This window comes from Larimichthys crocea, chromosome XXIII (genome assembly GCF_000972845.2).
Source record: "Larimichthys crocea isolate SSNF chromosome XXIII, L_crocea_2.0, whole genome shotgun sequence".
In the NCBI taxonomy this organism is placed as follows: domain Eukaryota; kingdom Metazoa; phylum Chordata; class Actinopteri; family Sciaenidae; genus Larimichthys; species Larimichthys crocea.
In genome coordinates, this window is record NC_040033.1 from 14,921,616 (window position 1) to 14,941,225 (window position 19,610).

At 40.7% G+C, this 19,610-nt stretch overlaps 2 protein-coding genes across 2 annotated transcripts in view; both read right to left on the reverse strand.

Moving 5' to 3' along the window:
- bmp6 (bone morphogenetic protein 6) overlaps positions 1–19,610 on the reverse strand; it is a 46,952-nt gene that overhangs the window by 14,165 nt on the left and 13,177 nt on the right. Inside the window, exons 2-4 of the mRNA XM_010741625.3 lie at positions 5,269–5,461; positions 944–1,092; positions 570–770 (exon numbers count right to left, since the gene is read on the reverse strand). Coding sequence (XP_010739927.1) covers positions 570–770; positions 944–1,092; positions 5,269–5,461 — 543 coding nt within the window. The remainder of the gene's footprint in view (positions 1–569; positions 771–943; positions 1,093–5,268; positions 5,462–19,610) is intronic.
- The window catches only part of zgc:101569 (probable enoyl-CoA hydratase), a 47,009-nt gene continuing 32,785 nt past the window's right edge, over positions 5,387–19,610 (reverse strand). The window contains exon 9 of the transcript XR_003461580.1: positions 5,387–5,461. The gene's annotated coding sequence lies outside the window, so the exon portion shown is untranslated. The remainder of the gene's footprint in view (positions 5,462–19,610) is intronic.

Sequence of the window (19,610 nt, forward strand, 5' to 3'; positions counted from 1 at the left end):
AGTTGTCAGCCTCTAAACTCTTCTCCTTTTTCTTTCCGCCTGACACCAAATTCTTAAACTTGTTTCTCTTCACTACCCATTTATCTCAAACTCTAGCCGTCACTCTTTTTTAGCTCAAATCTCTAGCCAGACTCTCCACTCAGCTTGTTTGGAGAGGCGCCACAGAAATTCCCTTCATAAATAAAACATCTTATATATTGATCTGAAAAACACAATATTTCCCTACTCAGGATGCAGGTTTCAGGTTATATTTCACCGTGCTGAATTCAGACACTAAAAAGAAAGAAAGTAAAAACAGAGTTTGGATATGTTCCCTGGGCTAGGATTTTCATCTGATGGTGGCTGATTAGGGAGAGATCCGGATGAAGTCAGGTCCAATTTATCAAGTGTTTCAAGGAGGAATACTTCAAACACATGCTACTCAGCCACTGATCTCAACAGGTCACACATCAGTTATAGATGTAGTGGGGTTAGGCGGAGGTCAGTTTTGTGTCTGATTGTGTTCCTGGATATATTGTTTGATGAGGTCACTTGAGGTTCAGCGTTTGAGTTGTGGACATCAGACTGACCTGCTGGGCCGAGGCCTCTGGATCCTTCCTGTGGTTGCGTGGATCGGTTGCGGTTCTGCTGGCGATGACGTTTCCCGCCAGTGGAGCGAGCGGTACGGATATGCACTTCACTGACTTTGAAGAACGCCACCATGAAAGGCTGCTTCTCCAGCGCGCCGTCGCGCCCCACGAGCCCCGCCTCCTTGGAGCTAATGCTCTGCCCTGTTCCAGAAGACACAGCACTTAAAAACTACAACATTAACCATCAAAGTTGCTTCAGTTACATCCTGTGGTCAGTTATATTTGTTTTAGAGGAAGTTAAACTACTTAAACTAACAGGTAAAAATGTAAAAGTCTCTGTTAAATCCAAACATATATATGATCTCATGTCTTACCGCTGCTGGTCTCCACGCTGACCTGCAGGCCCAGGTTGTGAACCGGGCTCATTACCCACAGGTTGCTGGTGGCAGTGATGTCAAACTCCAGCCAGCCCTCCTCAGCCGCCCACAGCCTGCGAGACTCCAGCAGGAACAGGTCTGCCTCTCTGGAAGAACATACAAAAGAGATGATACAAAAGAAAAATAGCTCGGATTAAAGGTAATAATAGTGTTTTGTGACTTGACTGTGTCAGTCGGTGGGTGAAGCTAAAGACATTTTGGGTGCAATGTAACATTGTGATATAATGAAAAAGACGATGGCTCGGAGAGAAATACGTTATCAGGCCTAACACCTTAGCACTAACTGGAAAAGATGTAGTCAGACTAAGTTAACTAGTAGTTTCTTCTGGTTAGTTTGCATGTTTGCTAACCAGGTTAGTGTGTTCACAAAGAATTTGTTTTTAAGGTCCAGTGTATAAGATTTAGTGGCAACTAGCGGGGAAGTTACAGATTGTAACCAAATGAATACTCTCCCACGCCATATCTAGATCAGAGTTTGTCTGTTCTGGGCTACTGTATAAAAATGGCAGACTCCATGTAAGAGGACCCACTCTCACTGTAGATATAAAAGGCATGTTTTAAGACAACAAAAATACAATAATTCCTCATTTCAGGTGATTATATACAAATGGAAATACAGTAATAAATTCCTGCCAATAGAAACTTGACACACAAAAATGACACACTGGACCTTTAATTCAGTTGCTGATAAAAAATGTAAAGTTGCCGATTCCTGTATCAAACTGTATCTTAGTCAACAAAAAAACCTACATGAAGAAAATCACGAACATCTTCTTGATCTTTTTTTTTTTTTTTGACTCTATAGTTATCCAGATGTATATACTAGTCATGTTGGGGTCACTAATATTTAGTTAGCTGGTTACATTGAAACTACAGAATAATTTGTAAGCACCAAAGAGGAAAAATGACCGGTAAGTACACAACTTACACAGAGGGAGTGAACGAGAAATCATCATTCATTCATCGCATGTGCAAACATTAGCCAACAATGGCAAAAAAAAGTTCAGCGTGCTTGACTCGGATAATCATGCTCTTTTAGTTGTATGTTATTGCTTTAGTCACTCAATCTACATGATAAACCACAGAGGTACAGTACAGTGTCATGATAGCTCCGGACACTGGAAGACTGATCTACCTCTTTAAGAAACCGAGGAAGCACAGGAGCTGTTGGTTTGTATCAGGGTAACAGTATCATAACAGAATGACAGAAAGATGGATCGCTGCACTTAACAGAAAATGCTGGGATACGCTGTATTGTACTCTACTGTAGCTTTGACCATACCGTCTACCTCTCTGAGGGACAGGAAGAAAGGAAGGAATTAAATCTTTGGTATCGGGCTACAGGCATGTTAATATCATTTACAATGTTTTGTGTCAATGAGATCTGCAAAATGGAAGAATGTGTCAAACGGGGGAGGACAAATCTTTGTAATGAATGAAGAGAGAGCTGTAAGGAAAAGACAGAGTGTGAGTGATAAGAGAAGAGTCCTTCCACTGTCCCATTACAGTAGTAATAACACAGTGTCTGGTCTGTCGGACCCGCCCTCCAGAGCCAGCATCAAAGCCCCACAATCATCCAGGTGTTCAGAGAATGCCCCTGCAGTCATGCATCAGCAGCCCCTCTTTATTGGTCATTAATGAGAGTGTTTCTGACAGCTTCAGTATGAACCTCTACTCCCTGTTTTCCTGACACACACACACACACACACACACACACACACACATGACACCCCACTGCTAAGTTCACACGTTTGTCACAGCGTGGGCCTGTGTAGCAATGTTTCCGTCTCATCATCACAGCCGGCGTTGGGCTGACGAAGGCCCGCAGGGGGTCCGTGAGAGAGAGCCGCCTGCGGGGGCGAAGGCTACTGAGAGCCTACTGTAAAACTTCTTATTGACTGACTGCTTAAATGAACTGGAATAATAAGGTCAAAGGTGAAAGTTGTGTTTTTTTGCAACAATAAATCTCCTTTATAAGTCTTGTCAGTGAGTGTCGTTAAAAATGTAACGCAAGGTGGGAGAGTGTAGCTCGCAGCTGGCGCGGTTATTTCATTTTAAGACAGACATCTGTAACTAATGTCAGTATGTCATTTCATCATTCAAGAAGCATCATTTCAAGAATCAGAATGAAGGCAATATTGTTGATAGCAGGAACTGAAATGCACGTATCAGGACAGGAACGCAATCACCTCATTCTGTACAATGTAAAGTCTGGCCAAATGCTGCTGAATGGGTTTTGGTCAATAAAAACAGCCTTGGCAGCAACCTGCCCGTTCTCAATACGATGTCAGGCCTGCCACATTTTTTGGCATTGTGATCTCACATTCCTTGCCTGCTGTTAGCGAAACCACCCCAATCAAATGAAAAGTACAAAGGGTGTCAGGCTAATTAAGCGCTCTATCATTACGGCTTAGAGTCTAAACAGGAGTCAGGTTTTTTACGGGAAGGAGGGGCGCGAGAAAGTTAATAGGCTTCCCACTGATCGGGCGATTACAAAAGGTACAGTTTTGCAAAAAGGTTTAAAACACCAACAGACCGAGACTTAACACCATTTTTTTTATAAAAACTGTCAAACCCCAGACCACACCTGTTAGGAGAATGGAGATAAGAATGTAAAATCAAACCAGTTAGAGCTTTAACGTCGTGTAAATGTCACTGATTTCGTCAGCGGTGCATGTTTCACCTTGAATTCACTCCTACAAAGCAACAAACACAGCGTGAGCAAGTTTTCTCCACCTGAGAGCACAGCATTCAGGCTGTAATTTTCTTCAAGGTAAAAAACCTGTCCTACAATAACACAGAAATTGGACATATATGGGCCCTTTAATCTCCAAATATCTTCAAAAATAAAAGGCTTTACCACCAGGCTGGAGAGCACAAACCACCCATTGTAGGGATAAAGGAATGCAGCAAATAAGTAGCTCTTGATACCCATAGAAACCTGACAGAAAAATATACTTGCCGACACCTATAGCTGACGTTTTAATACTGTTTGAATCCGTGGACATCAGGGTGGATCAGCTTTGCTCTAGCACTGTAGTCAGAGAATATTTTAACCCGCCTCAAGGTGTTTTGTTTCTTGAGAATATTCAACACAGAATAATATATTAACAAAGCTCCCTTTGATGTTTATCCAGTGATAAACAAAATATACTTGGAGACACAAGATGTAAATTGTATATCAGAAATTCTCTTCATGTTCTGAGTTGGGTCTTACTGGGCGGGCTAAATAAAACACAAATATCATTCAGAAATCTTACTGGATGTTTATCTTCCCCTGCAGACGTAATGTAAATGTTTGGTATGTATTAGCTACGCTCATTTGGGGGACGGGAGGATTTTGAAGGTGTGCTATTTCTGAAAGACGTGGTTTTGCTTGATTTGACAATATAAACATGGTAAAGGCACAGAGTCTGTGTAACACACAGAGTGATAGAGAGGCAGAGGCAACTTTTTTTATAGTCATAAACATTTTGTATCCAGAAATGGTAAACTGAGTATGTCCGATGTTTTCAGTAACACCCGATCTCTTGCTGACTCGTTGATTCCCAGTGCAACCACACTGCTCTGCAAACCCACCAGGTCCACCCGAAGGTGGATTAATGCACACCCATGTTGCATGGCCAAGTGCAGTTCAAACCCACAGAACTTTACTTTAGATTTCACAAGATACTAAAAATGTCAAACTGTACTGCTGAATGACACGGAAATGTATATAAAATGATAAATATGAAAAACAAAACTGTGTACATTCAGGTTAATGTATGGCGAGTATAAATTTGGTATATTTCGTGTTGTATATAATTTATCTATGAAGATAACTTTTATTTGTTGCTGAAAGATATCTGGAAGAAGACAAAGACATTTTAAAGTTTTCAATTATATATATATGTTTTTGATAAGATAGTAAGATAAAAAATTAATGGTTATGTACTGACTGAGTTGCCTGTTCACAATTATTTAAATTAGCCAGTTACTTTGGGAGAGCCAGGATGACGAGGTAAAAAAAACTAAAATTATTGGTCTATTTGTTGTAATATTTAATATACAATGTATAAAAAATTGTAATTGATGTCTTTTTTGATGAAGGACAATGACATATGTGATTTGAGTTAAATATCAAATGAAATGGGGCAGTGTCAGAAATAAGGCCAAAAAAATGATCTTAAAAAAAATATATATCAAATGACACAAAAAAGAAATAAAAACTAACCAGTTATCTTCCAGTTAAAAGCTCATCACTATCAGTGTGTGTGTGTTACCTGTCAGGGTGCTCCTTGACCACCTGGTAGACTTTGAGTAGGAAGGTGTCATTGCGGAAGGCGCGGCTCACACACTCCTTGTAGAGACGAAACTCGGCTGCGGTGACGGCCTCGCCCTCTGGGATCTGTGAGAGGTTGAACTTAAACTCCTTGTGGTGACGCCGCTGCGGAGAGAGCTCCCTGTCGTACTCCACTGTGGGATGGAAACACACACATACACACACACACAAGTAAGATCATAACATTATGCACAGAGAGAAAGAGACAGGAAAAAATATTACAGGGGCACAAGCTAAAGAAGTTTACTCTGTGCATAAAGTGAAATACTGGTATGCAAGTTTTACACTCCTGCTGACCAATAAATCATGTTTTGATTAGATTTGTACTTGTAGGTGACACTTCATTGATCTGCCTATGGGAAACGTTTGCCTTTTTTGACCCTCACAACGCCTCTTCTGTGGTTTGTCTCACGTTCATGATGAATTTTCTACAAATAGGATCAAACTACGTATTTACAGACAGGACTGTAGTGTAAATACACAGTAGTGAGTGATGAGCGGATATCCTTTTCACAGACGCTGCACACAGTTTGACCATAGAAGTCTTTAAAACGATCACATGTGATTTATAGTTAAGGTCTAATAGGTTTCGTGGCTTCCAGTTTCCCTAAATAAACCCCTGTTATCATCAGTCCGAAGCAAAAGCCCAGGATTTTTTTTCCCGGTGGCAGCAAACTTAGAGACGCTCTGTGACCACTTCTGACGGCGTGAAATGACAAAAACCAACAAATGTGCTCCCTCCTATCTTTTAAAGTGCAATATGCGCCATAATGATAATGTGCTCTCCGGGGTTTCGGTTCCTGTCTCAGCTGGAGGTTTTGCTCCCACAGCAAAGAGCCTGTAGAGTCAGTTTGTCGACGGACACACAGAGTGAGAAAAGGGAAATGAATGAAGAGGGGCATGTCGAGTGCAATTAGAAGGCTGTGTACAAAAATATCCGCGCAGACATAAAGAGTAAATGCTAAGCCTCAAATATGTGCTATATGACATAATTGCTTGAGAACACACATCAACACACTCTTACTGATTTAAATAGTCTACTTGTCGTATGCTACACATATACACTATATCATCATCTTCCACAGTGCCACGAGGTTCAACAGGCTTTTCACCACCACAGACTGCAAGTGCAGACTCACTGGGAACTGGGAGCTGGAAGTATATGACTGCCTCTGTTCTTCACCTGCAGTGGGACCAAACATAGACGACCGAGATCATGCATTTATCTATATCTGCTCTTCATTGCTGCTCTAGCCCGCAGGATTATATTTATTGACTAGAGTTCGATAAGAAGATTGACCCTGCTCTGCTGAAGCTAGAACCAACAGTCGGTTAACTTAACTTAGCACTTGAAACAGGGGAAAATGCTAAAACATCAAGTTGGGGAACATAACTGATTAACCTAACGAGTCAAGCTAGTCTGCTGGAAACACTATTTTGACATTACCCAACATTTTTGCTTTAAATGTGAGCGCTAATATGAAGATACTTCCTGACTTGATGAATGACAGCAGGCAAAAACATTGTGGTGTCTTCGTCTTTCCCACATTAACCCAACACATGGTGTCATGATTGATGTGTCCATCTGTTTCAGACATATTTAAGTCAGTTCCTATGTGACGCAGACCTCCCCTTTACGTTTTTGAAGTCCATATTTTTTACATATTTCTTTTTATTTTGAGGATTCATTTGGATATGTTTATAGCCCGAAGCTTAGGTAAGAAGAATGTAGTTTTGTACCTGAGCCAGGCTTGTTAAAACTTTCTGGTAATTTTATGATGTGGGGACCCACCCTAAACGGACCAATGACACATTTTGTTCCCCAAGTCATAGCCGAAGAGAAAATTGTGTTGATGTGAGAACGCTGGAACCAATCATACTCTCCCAAAAGTGCCAGCCCCACCTTGTACCCACACCCAGGAAGGTCAAAACTCCCCTCATCCCCAGACATTTCCAAGTTACATAAATGTTGAACTTCAGTAAGGGAGGGAAGGCGTGTCTTTCTAGCTTTGTTGCATTTGTGAGGAAAATCAGTGAAGTCCAATCCTGAAGCGTACTGCAGTGACTTGGTCAAAACAAATTACAATAATTGAAGCCTCTCAGTTCAACTCTGAGCTAGTTTTGCCTCTCTTCAAACACTTTCCACTGAAGTAAAGGAAACCACCTATAGAGAGCGAAATGTTATTCACATCAGTGTCACTGTGACTTCTATCAGATGTGACGGTGGATATTTCGTCATAGTACTCCATACGCTGCCCACACACAACACACACATAGACACAAACACACACAGATATCGTAGTAACTGTGTGTGATAACGGGTCTGGTCTTGTGTTGAAGGGTAGATAGATCAGCTAAGCTTGTGTGTCTGTGTGTGGAGGACTTGAGCAGAGGTCATGGTACTCTAAATGACTTTACAACACTCCCTTCAACAGCTCTGGGCTTAAAGACCAACAGCTTGAAATTGTATATTCCCCATTTAAGAATCAACTGCCTTTCTGGCAAGAAAACTCTTTGATAAACTGTCTGTAGGTGGTGAGAAGGTCACAAAGAGTTTCATATGTATCAAATATTTATTACATCTGCTAAAATGCACTGTATCTTAAATATACAAAATATCAGGCACCTGACTGACAGAAAAGCTGAAAGTGTTTGGGAGACTGTGCTGGCAAGCTAAGCATCAGACCAAACAAAAGCAAATCTTTAGATTTTTCATTGTGTGTGGGTTTATTGGAAAGGGTTTTTATCTGTATTAAGTGTTCACACAGTGTGAGCAGAGCGGGGGAATTGGGAAAAAAACGCTGTTCCTCTGATTTTGGGAGCATTTGCACAGAATTCCAAGATAGTTATCCCTTTGTTAGCCTTACAGTTATACCAGACAACTAGGAATTCAGCCTAAAACGGCTATTGTGTTACATATTTCTAGTGGTTCATTAGCAAATGAAACTAGACACAAACAGTGTTTTATTTCTTTCCTTTAAAGTCTCAACGGTGCACTCTACCAAATTACACATACAGGTCAGTTTACTTGTCAACAAGAGTAGGTCTGTGAAAGCAGCTGTATAACAATTTCTCTTGATGAGCTGTGTTAATTTCACGAAAATGGTTCATATGGTCATGTTATTAGGGTGATCTCAGCTTGGGCTAGTAGATTTTAAATGTTAAATTAGAAATGTAAAATTGACTGTTTTTGGATCTTGAACCATACTAAGTCAGCCTTCGATTTTTACAGTTTAATCTCTTAATCACGCAAAGTTCCCCACTGGAAGAATAAATACTACATTGCTGGAGTGTCCCTTTCATATTGGATTTTATTCAGATGTTATAGCCTGCAATTACTGCTTTGTGGCCACAAATGTGTAAACACTTGTGCTGTACTTTCTGCCAAGTAGAAGATATAGCAGCGGTGAGAAAATTCCCAATTTCTCTAACTTGGAATTCCAACTAGTAGGCCGACATGGCTAGGCTCATAATAAATATCTGTATGATATGATGTGAAAGCAGAATTAGTATACTCTAAACTTTGTGTGGCCAGCAGCTCCAGTGAACCTCCACGGGTGTTAGCATCCTGCTCTTATAATTCACCTGGCAACTTCTCATACTTTCTATTTCCTGAAAAATGCCACAAAATCGACTACAATTATACAGAAGATGAAAAACAGATTGAGGCCAAGAATAGAACTGGTTTCAGTGAGATGAAAAATGTACTCACTGATTTCATTAGGCTTTAATGAAATTTGCAGGGTGCATTTCTTTAACATTTATTTTCCTCACATCCGAACAAAATCTCAAGGCACTCCAGAGCTCATTTAACAACTCACCACTCTGTTCAAGTTCAAATCAATCTTTCTTCTTTTTTTTTCTTTTCTTTTTTTTTTATCTCAGAGATGGGAGTCATTTTGAACGGGGTCCAGATGAAGACAAACAATTAAAAGGATGAAATATGAAGACAGTTACAGCCTCACGTCTCACATTATCATACGCTTTATCGCCACAGTCCTCTGCGTTAGTGGCCTTGGAGCCACAGCGTTAGCAGCTAAGTAGCATTCCAGCTGCTTCTCCACCTTCTCAGCTTGAAATTCAATTGAAATCCACTGAGGTTTTTCATCTAAAATCAAAGGACAGTCTTCACGCGGCGCGTACAGGGAGCGTAACCTTTGTGCTAATCTACCATGACGTGAGCTTTGAGACAGGAACACACAGAAGGGAAAAGGGATTTAGATTTGGATGATTCAGAGAGGAATTGATTCTAAAGATGGGAAAAGAGTGATTATATTGGTGATTTGGGTCAGTACTCCAGTGTAACTGCAGAAAAAGTGTGTGTCATGTGTGAATACTAATCTGTAGGTGGATTTATTTCAATACAACTCTCCCAGTGTTGGTCACCAGTTCATGAGAAAATCCACACAAACATCACAAAGTATCTTATCAGCCAAGGTTAACCATAAAACCTGACAATACCAGGGAATTTCTGTGATGATTCACCTAAGGGTGATTTCATCTGCTACGAGAAACTGAAAGAGAAAGGAAATGACGGAGAGTGAGTAAGGAGAGAAGGAAAGAAATAAAAGATAAATACAAAAGTACAGAAAGGCAGAGAAAAGCAAGAATTAAAGTTTTGAGATGGAGAAAAATAGAACAGGAAGAGGAAGAAATGATATACAGTGGATTAAGGATGCTTTTGGGAGGAAGGAAGTGTTTTGCGTATGATGTATCGGATATTGGATAACCTGAATGGAAACAGAAATACAGCAAACAAGCAAAAAAAAAAAAAAAAAAAACCTCAGTTGTAGGTCAATAAAAAGTTTATGGTGCTGAAGAAAATGAGTGTGGGAGAAGAGGATAAGATGACAAGACCAGATGAAGAAAGACAAGTCAGTTGTCACAGAGAGGAAGATGGAGAGACCAAAGGGACAAAAACAGGGGGGGAGGGAGGGAGAGACGGAGTCTGGGATGCAATGAGAGGAGGAGAGATGGAGACAGTTAGTGACAGAAAGAGAGTGAGATGGACGATTTGCAGATTCACTTGGACGCTTTGATAGAAGCTGTTCTCTCGTTTCCACCTGCGCAACATCTGGCACCGCTGTCCTCTCCCTGCTGCTGTAGGTATTATGGCAACCCACACACACACACACACACACACACACACACACACACACACACACACGCGCACGTGTATCACGTGTATTCATATGGTCCTTATATTCACAGCTTGTAAATAATGAAGTCATAAATCATGGTATAAACAGCTTTATATATTGTTCTGTGAATATGATCGGAACTTCAGCACTTAAAAACTTAAAAACTCAAAACACGTCAGAATTACAGAAACTGTCTAAAAGTGGCTAATAGTCCATGTCACATCATGATGAAGGAAATATAAAAATATAACAATATATAATTTAACTGTAATTCTATAAAAATCCAAATCACCAGCCTATAAGTCCACCCTGGTGTTGGACTGACTACATTATTTCCTCTAGAAACCCGGTTTGGAAGAAGTGAAATCACACAGACAGGAACTTCAGTGTGACAGGTTGGCTTTTTATAAAACTGCATGCCCCTTTAAGAAGCCAAGAGAGGAAAAAAAGGGGAAAGGTGCTGAAAGAAAGACGAGTGAGTGAAACTTTGAGCCAGAAGGCTGTCTGTGCAAGTGGAGGCAGGCGGATGAGCGTACAAACAGGTGAACAAGATAGAAGAAGAGACAAAAATGAACCTGACAGTGAATAATAACCACGACCTCTGGAGTCAAAATACAGAAGAGCGACTGCCAGTACATATTGAACCTTTGAATCAGTTTAGTAGGTATGAAAGCAAAGTACCTGAAAAAGAAGAGAGCACTGAGAGGGATGAGATCTATAAACAGAAGGAAGGAAAGGACATATTTAAAAGATAAACAGAAAATAAATTAAGGCGAAGGAGAAAAACAATGTCCTTCGATGCGAAGCAGAAAAAGCAAGACTGTGCAGAAAAGGCCCTGGGGTGGTTGACAGGCTGACTTGTCTGTGGTCAGTGGTCAACGCTTTTGCTCACACTCCTAACACCGTTCAGCCAATCCCTCGGAGGGACAGCTGGCAAACAGCAACCTGCATCAAATCCCTCCTGCTTTCTCTCACACGTCCCACAACCACAGAGCAAAACAACCGACAACCACCTTCCCTCGCCGAAATACTTCTTCGCCCTTCATCAACATTCGGTTGGTAAAATTAACTAAAGGAAATGTTATGGAAGGTTTTTTTTTTCTCAAAGGTAATTATGTTGTCGGATAACTATCCATCCTAAATAGAGGATTATTGAAAACTTTTAGCCTCAAAGCTAGATGAGTAATCAACTTTTCCCTCGTGGGGTTTGAGGTTTGTGCAAGGAACCACCACAACAGAGACATGACAGTTTTGGTCCACGATCTTTACGTGTTAGATTCCTAGATTATAAGTCAAGCGCATCTTTTGAATGTACCCTAACGCCAAAACATTTTTCCATTCATTTCCCTGTGCTGCATTGTAGATTATAGAGAGCAGAGCACCTGTGACCCAGATAATAGTCTTAAGGGAGCTCTTATTAGATCTGTCAGTGAGATTTTACTAAGTACCACTCTGATGACAGACGGAGAGATTTGCTTCATACTGCCAATTTAAACAGAGGTTTTTCATCCACCCACAGTTGCAGACATATAAAACACACAAATGCATTCAAGCAAAACTAAGTAACTTGCTGAACAGCAGCCACTGTGGTGACTTTTCCAGGATAGTGGTACATTCAATTTCCATTCATTACTAATTATTATTTCTGCAATACGCTAAAAGAACACAAGAAGAGTCATGAGACTGACTCAATAATGTCAGTTACACAGGAATACAGCATCTATACAAGCTACTAGTCATACCAGGCCAAGTAAGGCTGCAAAGCCCATGAGTGTACTGAAATGAGTAAGGGTGTGTTTTCACTCAAAAAGTTACATAGTATTGCTTTCATTTTAACTTCTGAGTGCACTGAGTTCCCAATAAGTTGAGAAATGATTCAGATTAATACTACCATTCACAAACATCTCAAATCTAAACACACTGTCCGCTTCCTCCTATAAAGGAAACACACAAAATAAGTACTGTATACAAACATATCTCTGTAAAACAACAGCATGAATTCCTAGGCCTGATTTTCTCAGAGATGTAATTACTACTGCATGTATTAAGTCCCCCTTATTTGTGCCGTTGTCCTCACTGCAACATATGGCAACACTGATATGATCCAGAAGGTGTGCAGATGTGTTATGTAGCAGGTTATGCAGCAGAGCGCTGGATTAATTTGGCAGCAGCACATGTTCACCGGGGTTCAGGGAATGACATGGGAGTAATAGAGAGTTAGTAAATGCCTCACAAAATGTGAGGGAATTGTTAATGGAGTTGAAGCGTCTTGTACAGTCCTCCTCACAAATGTTCTCAACGCTGTTGCCAGAAAAGAACTTTATTAGAACATTCTGGAAAACTTGAGATTAAAGGCAACATGTTTTAAATGCTCACTCCAATATCTGCGCATGGTTATGGTATGTTTAGGGGCAAGGAAAAGTTTGTGGCTATATTAAAATTAAAAGATTAAAAGTTTAATTGCAGGTTTGTGACAGGAGGAGATTTCCAATGTCTTGCATGAAAAGTCAGATGTCCTACACAAACTTATTTTTCCAATACTTCATGCTTTGGTATTCAACATTAGCTCTGGATGTAAATCATATGATGCAGATCCTCATATGATGAATTCCTCGGATATTAAGCTGACTTTTCTCATGGCTCCATCCCATAATGCAACACACAACCCATGGTTTACTCTGCCTTTCCCTCTTCATCCCAACAGGAAAGCGTGGATGTTGACATTTAGTTTGAGAGACAGGTACAGTTTAAAGTATGATTAAAAAGACATCTTCGTGCTCTGGCTTACTGTCCTTGTAGTAGGCAGTGTTTAGTTTTAGGCTTTCCATTCAGTGTCTCCTGGAAGAAATAGGATGATTGCAGTCGGAACCACTGACCTTGTTGAACTAACATGGGAACAAGAAGCTAGTGTAGCTGTAAAACAAGCACAGCTTTGCTTTTCTCTGCAGCACAGCAGAGATTCCAGTATCTTCTCAATAACCAAGCTTTGTGGGAGTTATATGAGTAGAGCATGCCAAAGCTCAATCCCGAAGACCCTCGTAAAAATCTCTGCTTTCTAATTAAATCTGTAATTTACTATTTCCTCTGACCTATAGTGCATCACGCTGGAGGAGAGGCTATGCGAGGGAGATAAAAACGAAAGTTAATGTGGCAAAGGAGATAATAGAAAAGAAGACATTTTTACAAACACCCTTAAATTTTTGCACACCAAGAACCTGTCAACATTGTTGAAGACTTTGCGGATGGCTAAACCAATAAAAAATGTTCTGGATGTCCAAGGCATGAGAAGAATCCATCTGTGTTTATGTAATTACAGCCCATAATCTGTCTGGTTTTTCTCTCAGACTTGATGGTTTCTGAGGATAGGTCAGATATGTCCATGTCTTCCACTGATCGTTAATTCCTCCAAAGTCCCATCTAATTAAAGGTTTGGCCCGCCAGATTGATTTTCACAGGAAACTTTTGCAGTTGATACAATCACAACTCTTCGGCGATTGCCACTATTTCATTAAAAAAGAAAAACATCTCATTAAGTGGAAATCTTTATGCTGTAAACACTAGTCTTTCTGAAGAGGCTCAGGCCAGATTTTATGCTTCAAACTCTTTAACCTTTGGCATGGACGCAGGGTGGAAAGATAAAACACGAAGACAGCTGTTGATTTTTGCAAAGCAGATGAATACTGGCAGCCTAAAGTACTCACACACACACACACACACACACACACACACACACACACAAACACTGCAGTAGTGTGAGCTGCCTACGGTGTTGCCACTATGCTTGGCTGCCACCAGGAGCTGTTTCCGCCTTCTGCTGAGTGTTTTGGCTCTTTGTACTCAGGCAGCTGGCGGGGCAGCTCATGGGGTCGAGGTACAGACGAAAGGGGCTGAGGGTCTGCTGGGAGTCATCATTAACTTTGAGCAAGGGTATGTGTGTGTGTATGTCTTTGGAGACTCATCCTGTGCTCTGATCTTCTCCCCTGACCCGGCATCAAAGCCAACACACTGAGCGCCACAGGACCAGCCAAGGGCCACTGGCAAGAGCGAGAGTTTATGTCCGATGCATGTAGGCACACACACACACACCTCTAGACATTTCATAAAAGGGCTTACACACAGAGCTAGTTACACGCATGTGGGCAGTGACACATGCACAGGTACAGATGTAAATGCCAAAGCGAGGAATTAAAACACACACTTGAGTTATAGGATCTCACACAAGTGAGAAAAAGAGGGGGCTTACACTCACATTCCCACACACACGTTGTGATGCACACACAGTCCCAGAGGTCAGTGGTGTGAGACTTCAGGGCCAGGCAGGAGCATCAGTCCATATCGAGGATATGAGGCAGTTCGACCAGCCCTTTTGGAGACTGTCAAGCCCCATTAGCAAACACAAAGCAGCAGCTGATGGTCTTACTCTGTGTCCAGCAGAAATCAGTACAGTGATTCTAGCACATTACTAATTACTGTTATGTGCTCATGACAGACAGCTGAGAACAGCCAAGAAATGTGTTTAGCGCTCAGCAGGCCAGGCACTTAGAAATAAAAACACTTAAAATGAGCAATATTTCAAGTTCAAGTAACAATGTGCGACACTTTTCTATAAATAAACGATATTTTGCCACAAAAACAGTGATGCAACCAACGTGCGTTCATGAAAACATTCATGTTCACTGCTCAAAAACAGCATGTGCAGGTTGTCCTCAGTGGGGAAATTCCTTCTGGTGCACACTTCCTGTGCACAAGAAGAATTTTTATGTCTCAAGCAGGTTTGTTGGAATAAACAAAAAGAGCCTGGCACAGTAGTAAGCGAGCAAATCTTTCATCATCGCATCAGGCGATCTCTGGGAAACATTACGGCAAAGAAAGAAAGTTTATGCTGTGTGCTGTTGGGAATACAAGTTGCTGATTTGTACCACCAAATGTTTAGACACAGGCAATTAAAAACAGACAAACACATCAAATTTGACATTTTAATACTAATTAATTAAATGCTATTACCAAATTCTGAACAGACGGCCAGCTGGTAGTCAGGCTTACACAATGTTAGAGGCAATAGGCCTTCTTTTTTTTACATTTTGACATGTCATGGTAGAAAGCACACTTGTAAATAACAAAATTAATGACGGTTGAATTCCATGTTCTGTTTCAGGGTCCTACTATTGTACATGCTGCTTCACAGTCACACTGTCATGGCTTATGAGGACCAGACCATCACTAATGGTTGCTTATCCTGCTATGACAAGCGAAAATGTCTGCTGTGAAAAAGGCCTATGGTGAATAGACAGAGGACAGCTGTGATGGGGTGCTGTTTGGTGTTATATCTTTTTCTAGTTGGAGCAATCTTGGCTCTCTGTCACCTATTTAAGCACATTATCTTTTACAAAAACAAAAAAATTGGACAGATGACAAAATGTAGCTAGAGCTAATTTCATTTGTTAACTTCTGCCTGAACTGGTTGGATGTGACGTTTTTGGGACATGTTCAGACTGGTTATTCGCCCAACTGGAAACATAATTGATCAATGACCTACTTAAACAAGCAATAAATTAAATTATGTAGGACGGTTTGCAGAACTAACTTCATAGACTGTGTCTATTCAAGTTGAATGGAAACAAAAAATAATGTCCGTTTCTAGAGACTCCATTTAATTGTGCCCAATTAAATGACTATTTAACTGGGCCCAATTAAATGGCTATTCAGTCGCCCAACTGATGTATTTCACTTTACACTCTTCCAAATGATTAATACCACTGTCAAAGTGATACCTTAAATTATATACACCTCTTCTTTCACACACAGACACATTCATCAATGGCCTGAATATCCATCCTGCTCTTCTTCCATCACCTCCCACAGGTTACAGTACATAATCACCTCACTGGACAGTTATCCCCAGGAACAAAGGCCCCATTTGAACCATATAATCACATTTTTCTACAGCCATCATCCTCCGTATAATCCTTGAAAAACCATTTGGGTTTGTAGATACATCCAAAACCATGACACATAATGTCAGGTGTACTGTTCCAGGACACACACAAACTCACAAACGTCCACGGAGTAAGAGCATTTGATTTTTGTTCCCACCAACCCGAGCTCCATCACCACTGTGCTGCATTCCATGCAAGATGATAAAATGAAGTCTGGACACACATCCATCTTTTGTCGATTTGAGATTTTTAGGTAGTGTGCAACATGTGTGGGTTTGCGTGTGTGTGTGTGTCTCTAACCCCAAGGGTAGGCGGATAATTTGCTATAATTGCTCCTCTTCTGGGGCTTTGCTAACGGATAGATATCCGAGGTATGGCTGTTGGACTGTGTAGTATCAGTATTTTCCATCGATGGGCTGACAGCTGAGTGGTAGCAGTCATCAGCTCTCTGTTGAGTCTCCAGTTGGCCTCCAGGTAGCTGGATGTGTCATACCTGTGTGTCAGTAGGAGATTTTATTCCATCTCTTCAAGCCCTATTACTTAGGATTAAGATGTGGAGCCACTGCAGGATGCATTTAAACAACAAGGGTATGTGAATGTTAACATTTTTCTGTTCTTGTCATGCCCTGATACAAGGGTTGGATAAAGTATTGTAATATAGCATAACACAGCTTAGCATAGCTTAATGTACTTTACCATGGTGCCATTGTGAGAAGTTAACTAAAGGTAACTAAACTAGACAATATTTGGCTGTTCGCAGACCGAAATGATCAGTTAGTGCTAGGAATTCTGTTGATTATGATTCGTCACACAAATCTGTCATCATATTATCATCAACAACAAAGACAACCACAACAAACACCATTTACCAACACATCTGTAATAACATTATAACTATAAACAAAATCAATGAAATGTGAATGATCATCGAGTGGAGAAGAGAGTGTTTGAATCAGCTGTAAAACATTAAAAGGTGTGCGTACCATTTGGTTGGGAATTCACCACATAAAGTAGTCCAGGAGAAAAAAAATGACAATACAAAAATCATTCTCAAAGCAAAAACCACAATAGGAATGTGATCTGATGCATTGTTTAGGCCACAGTCATCTTGTATTCATGAAGGGTCCTGGATTGTGGAAAACAATGGAAATGCAACAAGCACAAAACGTCGAAAACCTCAGAAACGTCTTGCCTACAGATCATCACACAGCAGCATCGAATTTCTTGCAAATTGCAGATAAAGTCCTGCAGGGTTCTTGCATACTAATGCTTGTACCACATACACAGTATGGCATTTGGTTTGTGCTTTTATTAATTAAACGTGTGTGTGTAAGTGACGATTCAGACCAGCAAACAATCAACTTTTGGAGAAACGCAACCCAATGTCACTTGTGATGGCCAATCCAGTCATCGGACCAGTCAATCAAGGCAGAGCTCGTGGACCAAACGATGATACTCTCCCAGTTGCGTTCTTGCTTGGCTTATTTCACATACCCAGCTTTGACGTCTGTGTCTGGCTTGTAGTCTATAGCGATACCAACAAGCTTCCCTTGGTTTGTGTTTGTTTGAGACAGTGGTGGTCATGCGATATAGATAGTGAATGAGGAGAGGGAGCACCAATAGCGACAGCAGGTGACATTTTGATTGTTTTGCAGTGGCTGTTCAGCACAAATAAACACATTCACACCTCCCCACGCCACTGCACATGCCTGATTTGGTCTGAATACAGCCTATGAGGGAGGAACTTTGTAAGTGCCTGTGCACATTCAACTTTTACACCCATGTCTATAATCAATCTTTACACAGGATTTGTGTCTGTTTGAACACTTAAAGGTCTAAATGGCCACAGAGAAAAGCTCATTGACATTAATGGCCAGTTGTGATTTCCCCAAAAGCCCCTGTAAAAACAAGTGTTCGTTTCATTGGACATCAATTCAAGCCAATGAGCTGTCAACAAAAGACGGTGCAACATCTTTTTCACATTTATAAGGAAATTCCATGAAATCAGGAAGTAAATGAGCTGAAAAAGAAACAAGCGGGACAATATTTCTTTCCACTTTATGGGATGTTAATAAAAATGTAATTCTACAGCAGAGCAGCTGTCACAACAGCCTCTGGTCAGACTAATGGGGGCCTACACCTTGCTTCAACTTAAATCAGTAGTCTTCACACAAGACTCTTGTCTTGTGGACGGAAGAGCCAGAGGACTTCTTAAAGTCTCAGTGGTGGAAAGAGCACTACACACGACGGCACAAATCAAAGTTCAGTAAAAAGACACGCAATTACTGTGAGAGTAGTCAATGTAATTTGTTATTTCTATTCTGTACAATCCTTCAGCGATGGACAAAAATAAGGTCACAGCATGACTGTAGTCCTCTTTGGATAAAAGCTCAAGATTACTGCTGGAGTTCATTTTGTTCCATCTCCAACATCTTGTTCTCTTTGGCGGCCGATTTGGCACAAAAACCTACTGGCTGTTTCGTTTAGACATGAACAAGAAAATAAACGCAACCAAACACTGCAGACATAAACAAAACCAGTGACACCAAACACTTCACTGTCTAACGTATGTGACTAACAACAACAGTCTTAAACCAGAATCATTAATCTCGCAGTACACCGCACACTAAAAGATACATTGTTTAGAGTTGGTCAGATTGTCGGGATTTGCTGTCCTTTGGTTGCCATAGGATATGAGGGAAAAACATTTGGATGGCCAGCAGAGTGGGGTTTGTCTGGGTTTGCGATTCTCTGCTATAAAGTAGAAGCTGCTGCAAATATATCAGCGATTTCTGAAAATAAAAATGGATAAAAAAAAATAAATGACCATTGTTTGGTCACCAAATGAAATCACCAAATGTAGGATAACAGGTGGATCTGTAATAGCTTTCAAAGATGTCATTAAGGTCTGTATTTATTTAGGAAATCAGTAACCATTACATACAGGGGGTCTGATCATTTGAAAAAAGAAACCTCTGATCCTTTTCCTTCTTCCTGTGAGAATCTCTATCCTTGATGTTCGGCTCCATTTCCTCGACGATTTATATGACAAGGGGATGGCTACTTACAGCTTCCCTCTTGGGTTGTGACCACAGACTTCTCAGAAATGGCTCCCTTGGCTGCTTTAGAGATTCGCCACCATTCAGCACAAGTGAATATTCTGTAAACAGAGATGTACTCCCATGGTTTTTGATCAGAGTCCATTT